At 44.7% G+C, this 13,602-nt stretch overlaps 1 protein-coding gene across 1 annotated transcript in view; it reads left to right on the top strand.

Moving 5' to 3' along the window:
* Nucleotides 1–6,647: 6,647 nt before the first annotated feature.
* The window catches only part of AGBL1 (ATP/GTP binding protein like 1), a 1,046,841-nt gene continuing 1,039,886 nt past the window's right edge, over nt 6,648–13,602 (top strand). The window contains exons 1-2 of the mRNA XM_030192481.1: nt 6,648–6,656; nt 7,498–7,561. Coding sequence (XP_030048341.1) covers nt 6,648–6,656; nt 7,498–7,561 — 73 coding nt within the window. The remainder of the gene's footprint in view (nt 6,657–7,497; nt 7,562–13,602) is intronic.

The following is a 13,602-nucleotide window of genomic DNA, read 5'->3' as shown; positions in this document are numbered from 1 at the left end:
TGAAAATAAAAAGTTGTGAAACATCATTTTTTGTGGTGGGAGGGGGTTAGTGACCACTGGGGGAGTCAGGGGAGGTCATCCCCGATTCCCTCTGGGGGTAATCTGGTCATTTAGGGCACTTTTTGGGGCCTTATTTGTGAAAAAACAGGGTCCAGGAAAAGTGCCCTAAATTCTAGCTACAAACGCATACTTTTTTTCCATTATCGGCGAAAGGCGCCCATCTCTCCTCGGCCGATAACCACGCCCCAGTTCCACCTTCGCCACGCCTCCGACACGCCCCCGTCAACTTTGTACGCTTCCGCGATGGAGTGCAGTTGAAAACGTCCAAAATCGGCTTTCCATTATACCGATTTATTCGTTTTTGTGAGATAAACGTCTATCTCCCGATTTGGGTCGAAATCTAGGCGTTTTTCTCTTTCAGTTATAAGGTGGATAGACTACTGTAATGGAATTCATGCAGGATGCAAAGAACAAACATTAAAGAAACTCCAGACTGCTCAAAACACGAAAAACACGATTTGAAAGTGCAAAACCCCTCTGCAAAAAACTACACTGGTGCTCAAAGAACACATTGCCTTCAAAATCTGAACCCCGGTCCACAAAATTATCTATGGTGAAGCCTCGGGATACATGACAGACTTGATCGACTTACCAACTAGAAACACATCAGAATCAACACGATCATATCGAAATCTGCACTACCCAAGCTGCAAAGGACTTAAATACAATTTTGTGCTTATATAGGAAGAGTTGGATGCATAAGTTGAATACAAATCAACTTACACATCCAGCTTTCCTACATAAGCACACAATTGTGGAACGCACTACCAAAAACCTTGAAAACAATGTACGACCACCTAAACTTCCGGAAATCACTAAAAACTAACCTGTTCAAAAAGGCATACCCCACGGATCCAATGTAAATGCCTGATCCCTGCAACACAACAAAACTAAAGTACGTAATGGACAAAACTCAACTCTTCCGATGTACATTTCCCCAGTGTGGCCATGCCACATGAACTTAATCTTACCATAACATCACTTTGTATTGGTCTCATCGGAGTCTGCAAATGCCTCTCTGGTACTATGTAAGCCACATTGAGCCTACAAATAGGTGGGAAAACGTGGGATACAAATGTAACAAATAAATAAACAGGGCCCATAACGTGTAAGTCTAAATCCGATTCTAATTTATTCAATGTAGATATATTACTTTTGCTCAGTTAATGATCTATAAAAATATCATATCCTTATTAAAGGAGCGTTCAAGGAGATCTATGTTCAGATTCTTTCTCCAGCAGAATTGGTTAGTAGGAGTCTGTGGGAAGTGAGGGAGTAGTGTGTGTGTGGGGGGAGGGGGGTAGATTCATTCTGTTTATTTATTTTGTTTCATTGGGTAGGATTTTCCATCCCACTATTTTCATTCTATTTATTGTACATTATTTTGTCTATCTGAATTTCCTTAATGCACCTTGTTTAGTTTAACTGATTTCCCTTGATCTGATCTAACTCAGTGATATGTCTAGATATAAATCATCCCGGATATTATTTCAGCACTGAGTACAGACTTTTTTCATTTAAAAAAATATTCGTCCAACGGACAGGACATGGACCAACTTCGAGATACTATCAGAGAACATCATCTCCCAAACGCTCAAAAAATTTGCCAAATCCCATTGCAAACTAGACCTATGCCCAAACAACCTGATGACATCTGCCCCTCAACAATTCATAAACGACATAACGAAACACCTGAACTACATGCTACAAAATGGATTCTTCCCGAAGGAAAAATGAAACATCTTACTCACCCCCATACCCAAAGACACAAAGAAGAGCGCTAGTGAACTAACTAACTATAGACCGGTAGCATCTATTCCCTTAATAACCAAATTAACCGAAAGGTTAGTGACTACGCAACTTACAAACTATCTAGATAAATTTTCTATACTCCACGATTCCCAATCAGGGTTTAGGTCTAACCACAGTACCGAAACAGTATTAGTAACCCTCATGTCTAAATTCAAACAATCGATTACATCTGGTAAGAATATACTACTTCTACAATTTGACATGTCAAGCGCTTTTGACATGGTAGACCACGGAATCTTACTACACATCCTTGATTACTTCGGAATCGGAGGTAATGTCCTCCAGTGGTTCAAGGGATTCCTAACCGCAAGGTCATACCAAGTAACATCTAACTCGACTACTTCAGCCGCTTGGGTACCTGAATGCGGAGTACCACAAGGATCCCCCCTCTCGCCGACTCTATTCAACTTAATGATGATACCCCTGGCAAAATTACTATCAAATCAAAACCTCAATCCATACATCTTTGTGGATGACGTAATGATCTACATCCCATTCAAACAAGACCTAAAAGAAATTTCTAATGACATCAACCAAAGCCTCAAAATCATGCACTCATGGGCGAACGCATTTCGGCTGAAACTCAATGCAGAAAAGACTCAATGCCTAATACTAACCTCCCAACACAACAAGAAAGAATTCACCGCCATCAACACACCAACTCTAAACCTTCCTACTTCAAAAACCCTAAAAATTCTTGGAGTCACCATTGATCGACACCTAACACTAGAGAACCACGCGAGAAACACAACCAAGAAGATGTTCCACTCAATGTGGAAACTAAAAAGAATAAGACCTTTCTTCCCAAGAAGTGTTTTCCGTAATTTAGTACAATCATTAGTGCTTAGTCATCTAGACTATTGCAACGCACTATATGCCGGCTGCAAAGAACAAATAATCAAGAAACTCCAGACAGCCCAGATCACGGCAGCTAGACTCATATTTGGCAAACGAGAAAAATTACACTGGCTTCCACTCAAGGAACGAATCACGTTCAAAATTTGTTCACTAGTTCACAAAATTATCCATGGAGACGCACCAGCTTATATGTCTGACCTAATAGACTTACCACCTAGGAACGCCAGAAGATCATCCCGCACATTCCTCGATCTGCACTTCCCCAGTTGTAAAAGAATGAAATACAAATCAATGCATGCGTCAAACTTCACCTACTTGAGCACACAATTATGGAACGCACTGCCGTGCAACTTGAAATCGATCTATGAAAGAACGAACTTCCGCATATTACTGAAGACCCATCTCTTTGAAAGAGCATACCAAAAAGACCAACCCAAGTGAATATACACCACACAACTCGCCTATTTAATTTCAGAACTGTTTCTTAAAATCTGCTTGTATACTACTACCTTGTTTTTATCATCATACTAACCAAAATCATGCAATACTAAATGTTTATATTACTAACACTCTTCCACTACTCATGATGTATTGTAAGCCACTTTGAGCCTGCAAAGAGGTGGGATAAGGTGGGATACAAATGCAATAAATAAATAAATAAATAAATTTCAGCATTGAATACAGACTTTTTTTTCATTAAAAAAAATATTTCTTTTTTAACGGGTAATCATGCTATATTACTTATGACATTTATTTTTTTCCCTTGTTCTCATCTTACCAGTGGTGTAGTCAGAAGGCAATTTTTGGGTGAGCTAATGGGTAGGTTAAGTTGGGAATGCATTTCCTCTTCCCTCTTCTCTCCCTCCTCCCATGAAATCTGTGTCCTAGGGGGCGGGATGCTGCAGATCTGTCAGTATGCACGAAGCTGAAAGGTCCTTCCGATTTTGACATCACCATTGTAGGTCTTCAGGCGGCAGAGGAGGAGGGAGATGAGAAGGGGGAGCGGAGAGGTTGGGAGGGAGCATGTCCTGTGAAAAATGGCCTTGATGGCTGCTGCTGCTGGGTGGGCCTGAGGCAAAAGTGAAAGAGCCCAGACCCTCCCAAACCCACTTTTGACGACACCCCAGCTTCTTGCGTTTCATTTTTACCATAGTCCTTACACTGATTTGGTGGCTCTCAGTGCTTACTAGTCAGACATGCCCCCGCCCAGAAAAATGTCATTTTTTTATTGTGGTTTGTGTATGCACAAGACTGGTATTTGGAAAACCTAAATTCGAATCTGCAAAGCCACTCAGAGAAATTCTGCACTGGCTCCCTATAAAAGAAAGAGTAGCCTTCAAAATATGTACATTAATTCACAGGATAATTTATGGCGAGGTACCTAAATATATGCTTGAATTGGTTGACTTACCACCCAGAAACAGATCCAGTACCTCACGGTCATATTTGAACTTACATTACCCAGACTGTAATGGCCTAAAATATAAATCAATTTACGCCTCAAACTTCACTTATATTGGCACTCAACTGTGGAATGCCCTACCCAAACCAGTAAAATCTATCCAGAACTACCTTAACTTTAGGAAATCATTGAAATCAGTATTGTTTAAGAAGGTCTATTCCCCAGATTCAACATAATTTAGAATTATCCCTTACTATTATATGATCCAATGGACACTAATTACACATTACTATTTTCTTTATTTATTACTGATTAATTATTGAATTCTATCTTACTCTCAATACCAGTTGCTGTTCAATTGTTATTCTTATTTTATTTTTGTTACATTTGTACCCCACGCTTTCCCACTCATGGCAGGCTCAATGCGGCTTACATGGGGCATTGGAGGGTTAAGTGACTTGCCCAGGGTCACAGGGAGCTGCCTGTGCCTGAAGTGGGAATTGAACTCAGTTTCCCAGGACCAAAGTCCACCACCCTAACCACTAGGCCACTCCTCCACTCTTGCTCTTAATTGCAAAATTGTACTTCTTTGCATTGTAAGTCACTTTGAGCCCGCAATCAGTGGGAAAATGTGGGATATAAATGTGATAGATAAATAAATAAATTTAGCATCGGATACCTCAGGGGCCCTTTTACTAAGGCACGCCAGAAAATGGCCTGCGCTGGTGTAGGCGCGTTTATTGGACATGCACAGGTCTATTTTTCAGCGCGCCTGCAAAAAAAAAAGGACTTTTTTGTGGACAAAAATGGACATGTGGCAAAATAAAAATTGGCATGCGTCTATTTTGGGCCTAAGACCTCACTACCACCCATTGATGTAGCGGTCATGACTCGCATGTTGACCGGGCGGTAATCGTCAGTACACGTACACTGACGATTACTGCCCGGTTAGCGCCACACGGTAGAAAATTATTTTCTGCCACATGTTTTGAACGTGCATAAAAATTAGAATTACCGCCCTGGGCACGCGGTAGCCAGGTGATAGTTCTAATTTGATGCATGTTGTATGCGCATAGGTGCCTACACGTCTTAGTAAAAGGACCCCTCAGTGCGTCTTGCAATAAGCCCTTTTAAGTTGCAGTAAGCAAACGCCAGTGCTTAATGCAGCTTAAAAGGACCTCTATATAGGTTGCTGCTAGATCTTCATCTACTATAATAAAACTCACCCTCAACGTTCTGAGGACACTGACGTCAGTGAAGCCAAGCCCTGACTTCCTTCAAAAAGGTTCGAAGGTTCGTGGTGGTGAAGCCACCAAAATCGCTCTGGGCCCCGCCCTCGAGGGCGGAGCAATGGCAGAACAACAAAGGGGTTGACAGGGAGGGAGGCAGGGAGGCGGGGGGGTGGGTGGGAAATCGCTCCGGGCCCCGCCCTCGCATCAAACGTCATGACGTTGGGGGCGGAGCAATGGCAGAACAACGAAGGGGTTGGCCAGGGAGGGAGGGAGGGGGGGGGGGGGTGTTGGTGATGAAAACCTTGCTAGCGCCCGTTTCATTTGCTCAGAAACGGGCCTCTTTTACTAGTTATAAATAAATATCAGTCACTGTTATTTGGTATCACAAGGGCTTATAAATTTTATTTCTTCTCTCTTGAATAAAAGCTCAAACACCTGAGAAAAGTTGCAGGTATAACTATATAGCTGCAATAGACAACCAAGAAAGGGATCTGGGAGTCATCGTGGATAGGGCGTTGAAATCTTCAGCTCAATGTGCTGCGGTGGCTAAGAAGGCGAACAGAATGTTGAGTATTATTAGAAAAGGGATGGAAAACAAGCATGGGGTTGTTATAATGCTGTTATATCGCTCCAGGGTGCGACCACACCTGGAGTATTGTGTTCAGTTCTGGTCGCCTCATCTCAAAAAAGATATAAAGGAATTGGAGAAGGTGCAGAGAAGGGCGACAAAAATGATAAAAGGGATGGGACGACTACCCTATGAGGAGAGGTTAAGACGGCTAGGACTCTTTAGCCTGGAGAAAAGATGGCTGAGGGGTGATATGATAGAGGTCTACAAAATAATGAGTGGGGTGGAGCGGACAGATGTGAAGCGTTTCTTTACGCTTTCTAACAATAATAGAACCAGGGGACACAAGATGAAATTAGAATGTGGTAGGCTTAAAACAAATCGGAGAAAGTTTTTCTTTACTCAGCGCGTGGTTAGACTCTGGAACTCATTGCTGGAGAAGGTAGTGATGGCAGCTGGCCTTGCTGAGTTTAAAGGGGGTCTGGACAAATTCCTGAAGGAAAAGTCCATTGATCATTATTAAATTTTGGTTTTTTGCCAGGTTCTTGGGGCCTGGATTGGCCGCTGTTGGAGACAGAGTGCTGGGCTTGATGGACCTTTGATCTTTTCCCAGCGTGGCTGTGCTTATGAAATTACAGGAGTAAAGTTTATAGGTTTGGCTGTCTGAAAAAAATAATCTTGCTTGGATTTCTTCATTTAACAGAAAATAAGTGCAATGTTTATTGTAAGAATTGAATCGATTTTTTTTTACTCTTTCAAAAAGTACAAGGTCTAGGGGATATTTATTGAACTTACATGGTAATACTTATAACATGAATAGGAGGACATATTTTTTCACTCAAAGAATGGTTAAGCTCTGGAACTTGTTGCCAGAAAATGTGGTAATAGACATCATATCTGCTTTTAAAAAGGGTTTGAATAAGTTCCTGATGGAAAGTCCATAGTCTGCTATTGAGATAGACATGGGGGAAGCCACTGCTGGTCCCTGGGATCATGCTACTATTTGGGATTCTGCCAGGTACTTGTGACCTGGATTGACCACTGTTGGAAGCAGGATACTGGGCTAGATGGACCATTGGTCTGACTCAGTATGGCTATTCTTATTCATAATGCAGAGGACTATTACTTCTCCCGGGAATGGTAGTATGGAATGTTGCTACTCTTTGAGATTCTGCATGGAATCTTGTTACTCTTTAGGATTCCAGAATCTTGCTGTCCTTTGGGGTTTTACATGGAATGTTGCTACTCTTTGAGATTCTGCATGGAATCTTGTTACTCTTTAGGATTCCAGAATCTTGCTATTCTTTGGGGCTCTACATGGAATGTTGTCACGATTTGGGTTTCTGCAAGGTACTTGTGACCTGGATTGGCCACTGTTGGAAGCAGGATACTGGGCTAGATGGACCATTGGTCTGACTCAGTATGGCTATTCTTACGTTCTTATGAATAAGTAAGTATTTGAAAATGTAAATAGTTCTAAAACATGAATTACTGAAGTGTTTAGTACAGTTCCATGTCTACCATGTACATACCATATATCTTTCTCATTTGTTTGCCTGTTCTAGAGCTCCCATGAAAAAGAGGTAATCGTGAACATTCTCAATGTACTTTCTGAGCTGCTGACTGCAGGTAAGAAACCGTTTCCTTAGACTGGACTTCCACACTATAGTAGATAATTCTATAAGGAGCCAGCTAGGTTTTGTCACGCTGGGGGTGTTGCACAGGAAAAAGCAGGAGAGAAATGGACTGAGTAGCAGGGGCGTAGCCAGACAACAGATTTTGGGTGGGCCCAGGCAAGAAATGGGTGGGCACCAAGTGTTCTCCCCCCCCCCCCCCTAAAAAAAAAATCTCAGCTGGTGGGAAAACGCTTCTTTCCACCTTGGCAGCAGGAATGCACTGAAAACTGAGCATGCACAGGTGCCGGTGTTGTGGAGAGTAGCATTTTCGTTACCATCAGGGGGAAATCTTCAGCTGGTGGAACGTGGGATTCCCACCAGTTACCACTAAACATGTGCTACTATTGGGTGGGCCTGAGCCATAAATGGGTGGGCCCTGGCCCACCCAAGCCCACCTGTGGCTACGCCACTGCTGAGTAGAATGGCAAAGCTCCATAAAACACAGACTGGGGGTCAGCAGATAGTTTAACAGTGCAGTCTCTTGCAGCAATCATTTTATTTGTTCAGGCACTCAGGCCAACACAGAATATAAGCAGGCATCTTCCTTCAACCTAGGCCCACATTGGCCAAAGGATGAAGCTGGTAAGAAAACATAAGGAAAACAAGAAAATAACCCAAAAGAAAACCTCCCGCCACACAAATGTCCAAAATTTGGAGTCAAACAGAAGAAATATGTTGAAGCAGAAGTAGTGACTTGGCTAGGAACTCAAACTGGCCTAGCCAAAAATCACAGTCTTCTCCCAAAATATTTCCAAGGTTTCCAGTCCAACAAAAATACTCAGCCCACTTTGGAAATCAGGCTAATTTCTCCAAGCAAAGATTCAAAACTGAGCAGGCAGCTCTAGCAGAGCTTTTAAAGTAAATAAAAGAAAATAAGTCCAGCACAGTCCTGCAGCTAAACAGTTGTAACTTCACTCAAAATGTAACTTCAGACAGAATGTCAGTTCCATCAGTTCCACACATTCTTTGATACAGACGTTCAAATATTTGAAAGGTATTAATCTGCAAACGAATCTTTTCCGGAGATGGGAAGGCGGTAGAACGAGAGGACATGAAATGAGATTGAAGGGGGGCAGACTCAGGAAAGATGTCAGGAAGTATTTTTTCACGGAGAGGGTGGTGGATGCTTGGAATGCCCTCCCGCGGGAGGTGGCGGAGATGAAAACGGTAACGGAATTCAAACATGCGTGGGATAAGCATAAAGGAATCCTGTGCAGAAGGAATGGATCCTCAGAAGCTTAGCCGAAATTGGGTGGCGGAGCAGGTGGGGGGAAGAGGAGTTGGTGGTTGGAAGGCGAGGATAGTGGAGGGCAGACTTATATGGTCTGTGCCAGAGCCGATGATGGGAGGTGGGACTGGTGGTTGGGAGGCGGGAAATACTGCTGGGCAGACTTGTATGGTCTGTGCCTTGAATAAGGCACGTACAAATCAAGGTAAGGTATAGACATATGAGTTTGTCTTGTTGGGCAGACTGGATGGACCGTGCAGGTCTTTTTCTGCCGTCATCTACTATGTTAGTATGTTTGACTCAAAACTCAGGCAAACAGATTGAGCCAGGGAAAGCTTCAACCTGCCCTAGGAACAATTGCATGGACCAGGAGCACCCTGCCCCTCCTTCCAAATTAGAGTGCAACAACAGGAGATTCACTCCCTTTTCAGGAGCTAGGCATTTCTTTTCTCAGTTACCTTCCCACAGTGTTTTTTTTCTAGCAAAAAAGGTGCCAGTACTCAAATGCCAGGCCACACTCCAGGGGACCCACCCCACACAGCCAGGCCCCCTGCTACCAGTCATAGAATCTATGACAAGACAGATTTGTTGTGTAGAGCCTGAGCTCTTTCATTAAAACTTGGGGACCATGGGTCAATTTTAGCAGACAATGAAAAGGTGCCGGTACTCAGTACCCCCAAGTATCCCCTCAAAAAAAGCCCTGCCTTCCCACTCCACGGGAAGTCCATCAGCTGGCTGTCAGTCCTTCTGCCTTTCTCCTCATGGGTTTGCTCCTCTGCACCTTTCTTCCTTAGAGCTGGGTGGAAGCTGGAAACAGTCAGAAACTCTGGGGTGGAACATGCACTGACTGTCCTCTAAGGAAACTGGCTGGGACTTCCCTCCCTTGCGAATCCTTGAGATCCTCACCACCTTGAATAGCCTGCTTAGGGATTGGGCTTCCTCCCTCCCCTCCTTCTGGATAAGCAACTTTTCTACCTGCTCAGGGAAAAGAGGAGACACTGTTTTTAAAGGTAGATTGCTGCTTTGAGTGGGGGTGTCTACCAAGGACATCTTTCTTCTTTTCCTTAATGGCTCTTAAGGGCTGACATATTTCCCCAAAGCATGCGCTGCCAGCCCCAGGATTTGCTGCAGCCTCTAGAAATATCCTTCCAATCCAGGGGCTCCACTCCAGGTATTCTCCCCCCTTTAGCTCTAAACCCCTCCTGCAGCTCCTTATGTGTGGATCCGGTAGGGAAAAGGGTAATGCACACACTGGGACGGTGCCTTAATCACCACAGTTTACGCAGCAAATGCTGCTATTCTAATTATTTATGGATGTATGTGGATTCATAATTACGGGGCCTGTTTTTTCCATAAATGGAGGAAATGCATGCAAATAGATCTCATGCATAGTCATTGTGGAAATCCTGACTGGACTGCAGCCCTTGAGGACCGAGGTTGGACATAATAACATAGTAACGTAGTAGATGACGGCAGAAAAAGACCTAAACAGGGTCCATCCAGTCTGCCCAACAAGATAAATTCATATGTGCTACTTTTTATTTGTACCTGCCATCTTCAGGGCACAGACCGTATAAGTCTGCCCAGCACTATCCCTGCCTCCCACCACCGGCTCTGGTACAGACCGTATAAGTCTGCCCAGCACTATCCCCGCCTCCCAACCACCAGCCCCGCCTCCCACCACCGGCTCTGGCACAGACCGTATAAGTCTGCCCAGCACTATCCCTGCCTCCCAACCACCAGCCCCGCCTCCCACCACCGGCTGTGGCACAGACCGTATAAGTCTGCACAGCACTATCCCCGCCTCCCAACCACCAGCCCCGCCTCCCGCCACCAGCTCTGGCACACTCCGTATAAGTCTACCCAGCACTATCCCTGCCTCCCACCACCGGCTCTGGCACAGACCGTATAAGTCTGCCCAGCACTATCCCCGCCTCCCAACCACCAGTCCCATCTCCCACCACTGGCTCTGGCACAGACCGTATAAGTCTGCCCAGCACTATCCCCGCCTCCCAACTAGTACTTGTGCTCTTCAGGGCACAGACCGTATAAGTCTGCCCAGCACTATCCCTGCCTCCCAACCACCAGCCCCGCCTCCCATCACCAGCTCTGGCACAGACCGTATAAGTCTGCCCAGCACTATCCCCGCCTCCCAACTAGTACCTGTGCTCTTCAGGGCACAGACCGTATAAGTCTGCCCAGCACTATCCCCGCCTCCCAACCACCAGCCCCGCCTCCCACCACCAGCTCTGGCACAGACCGTATAAGTCTGCCCAGCACTATCCCCGCCTCCCAACTAGTACCTGTGCTCTTCAGGGCACAGACCGTATAAGTCTGCCCAGCACTATCCCCGCCTCCCAACCACCAGCCCCGCTTCCCACCACCAGCTCTGGCACAGACCGTATAAGTCCGCCCAGCACTATCCCCGCCTCCCAACTACCAGTCCCACCTCCCACCACCGGCTCTGGCACAGATCGTATAAGTCTGCCCAGCACTATCTCCGCCTCCCAACCACCAGCCCCGCCTCTCACCACCGGCTCTGGCACAGACCGTATAAGTCTGCCCAGCACTCTCCCCGCCTCCCAACCACTAGCCCCGCCTCCCACCACCGGCTCTGCCACCTAAACTTGGCTAAGCTCCCAAGGATACATTCCTTCTGAACAGGATTCCTTTATGTTTATCCCACGCATGTTTGAATTCTGTTACTGTTTTTATCTCCACCACCTCCCGTGTCCCTGTACTAAAACATGTGAAGCCCTTAACGCAGAGTTAGCATGGGAAAACAGGCTAACACAAAATGCTTTGAATGCATTTTGCGATATATTGCATGTTTTTGCACAATATGCACACATCAGTGAGGTAGCCAAGGGTAGGCCCGGGTGGGCCCAGGCCCACCCACTTTGGGCTCAGGCCCACACAGTAGCAGTACACCTATGATGCAGCTGGCAGGGATCCCCAAGCCCCACCAGCCGAAAACTCCCAACAACTGCCCCTCCTGCATACTAGCCTTCCCTCTGACGTATTCCCGCCTTTGCGGAAACACGAAGTTGCATCAGAGGGAAGGCTGTGGGGCCAACATGAGCAGTGTGTATTAGTTGCTGCTCGCCACCGGTGAAAATCGGCTATTTAAAAGGTATGTGGGGGAGGGGAATGTTTGAGAGACCATATGGCATGCAGGCAAGAGAGGGAGAGACCAAATCACTTGTGGGACAGGACAGAGTTCTTCTGCCCACTCATCTTGGGACCAGGCCCACCCAAAATTGGGGGTCTGGCTACGCCCCTGGCACACATTAACTGTTTTTTAAAATATTTTTCTAGAGGAGACATGTCATGGGTAGAGAGTGGGCATTCCTGTGCTATCAGGCCTACACATTCTGATTAGCATGCACTAAATGGAAAATGCAGCTTTAACACGGGTGGTAAGTGTTCCCTTCATGTTCATTTTTTGCAGGCCTCCCACATTAGTGGCAACATTAATGCACGATAAAAAAGGAGAAAGAAAAAAAACTCCACGTGTGGGGCAAACCAAAAGCACAAGAAAAAAGTGGAGCCAGGCAATAAAGATCGGAACCAGATAATTCTTTATTGTACTTAGCGGCTGAAAACAAGAGTCATCCCACATAGCTATGTTTCAGCACACTATATGCCTGCCTCAGGGGTGGATAATTCTAAAAGCAGACAATAAAATAAATATATGATAAAATATCTCGATCATAAGACATATTTAAAAAAAATGGAAACACATCTAAAAACAGACATATTAAAACTCCAAAGATATAAACAAAAGGCAAAGATCGAGATGTCTGTGTTTGTTCTTTCTTCTTGTAAACCGACTCTGAGAGTAATGGTATTACATTTTGAGAAAAATAAAACAATTTATATAATGCCATTGCTTCCAGATGTAATACAATATAGAAAGTTCTTATATGATTTACAAAGAAAGATGATATAATATATATATACACATAAGTGCATTCAACAGAACGATAATCTGTCCAACAGAAATAGCATACATTAAGGCACCACCTGTAAATTAAAAAAAAAAAAGTCTAAAAAGTACAGCATTAAATCTGAGAAAGTTCCATGTTAGAACAAGCTAAGCCTAGATTTCAGCACTCTTAGGGGCCCTTTTACTAAGCCGCGTAGGCGCATCCGCACGTCCTATGCATGTCAGTTTTGAACCTCCGCCCGGCTATTGCGTGGCCCTGGCAGTAATTTCATTTTTGATGCATGTCCGCTATGTGTGCCGGAAAATATTTTTTATTTTCTGGCCTGCAGTTCAAACCAGGTGATAATCGGCATTGTACACGAGCTGACGATTACCGTCCGGTTAATGAATAAGACCTTACCGCTAAGTCAATGGGTGGCGGAAAGGTCTCAGGCCCAAAATGGACGCGCGGCAATTTTCATTTCGCTGAATTTCCATTTTCGGCTAAAAAAAGAGGCCTTTTTTGCAGGCGTGCTGAAAAAAAAGGACCTGCGCACGTCTAATACACGCGTCTACAACCGCGCAGGCCATTTTTCGGCACACCTTAGTAAAAGGATCCCTTAATCAAAGGGCCCCTATGTGCATAAATGACAATTTTCCGGCTATGCACCATTCTATAAAAACGTACAAATATTTGTTGGAATGTACTTTGCAAGTGGAATCTCATGTGGGGGAGGGATTTGGGTGAATCAAGAGCTTGTATTTACATGCTGATTTTAAGTGCTCATGCACTAAATATGGAAATGTATCTGAGGAGTAGCCTAGTGGTTAGTACAGT

This window comes from Microcaecilia unicolor, chromosome 1 (assembly GCF_901765095.1).
Source record: "Microcaecilia unicolor chromosome 1, aMicUni1.1, whole genome shotgun sequence".
Taxonomy (NCBI): domain Eukaryota; kingdom Metazoa; phylum Chordata; class Amphibia; order Gymnophiona; family Siphonopidae; genus Microcaecilia; species Microcaecilia unicolor.
This window is presented reverse-complemented; position numbering and strand designations above follow the sequence as displayed.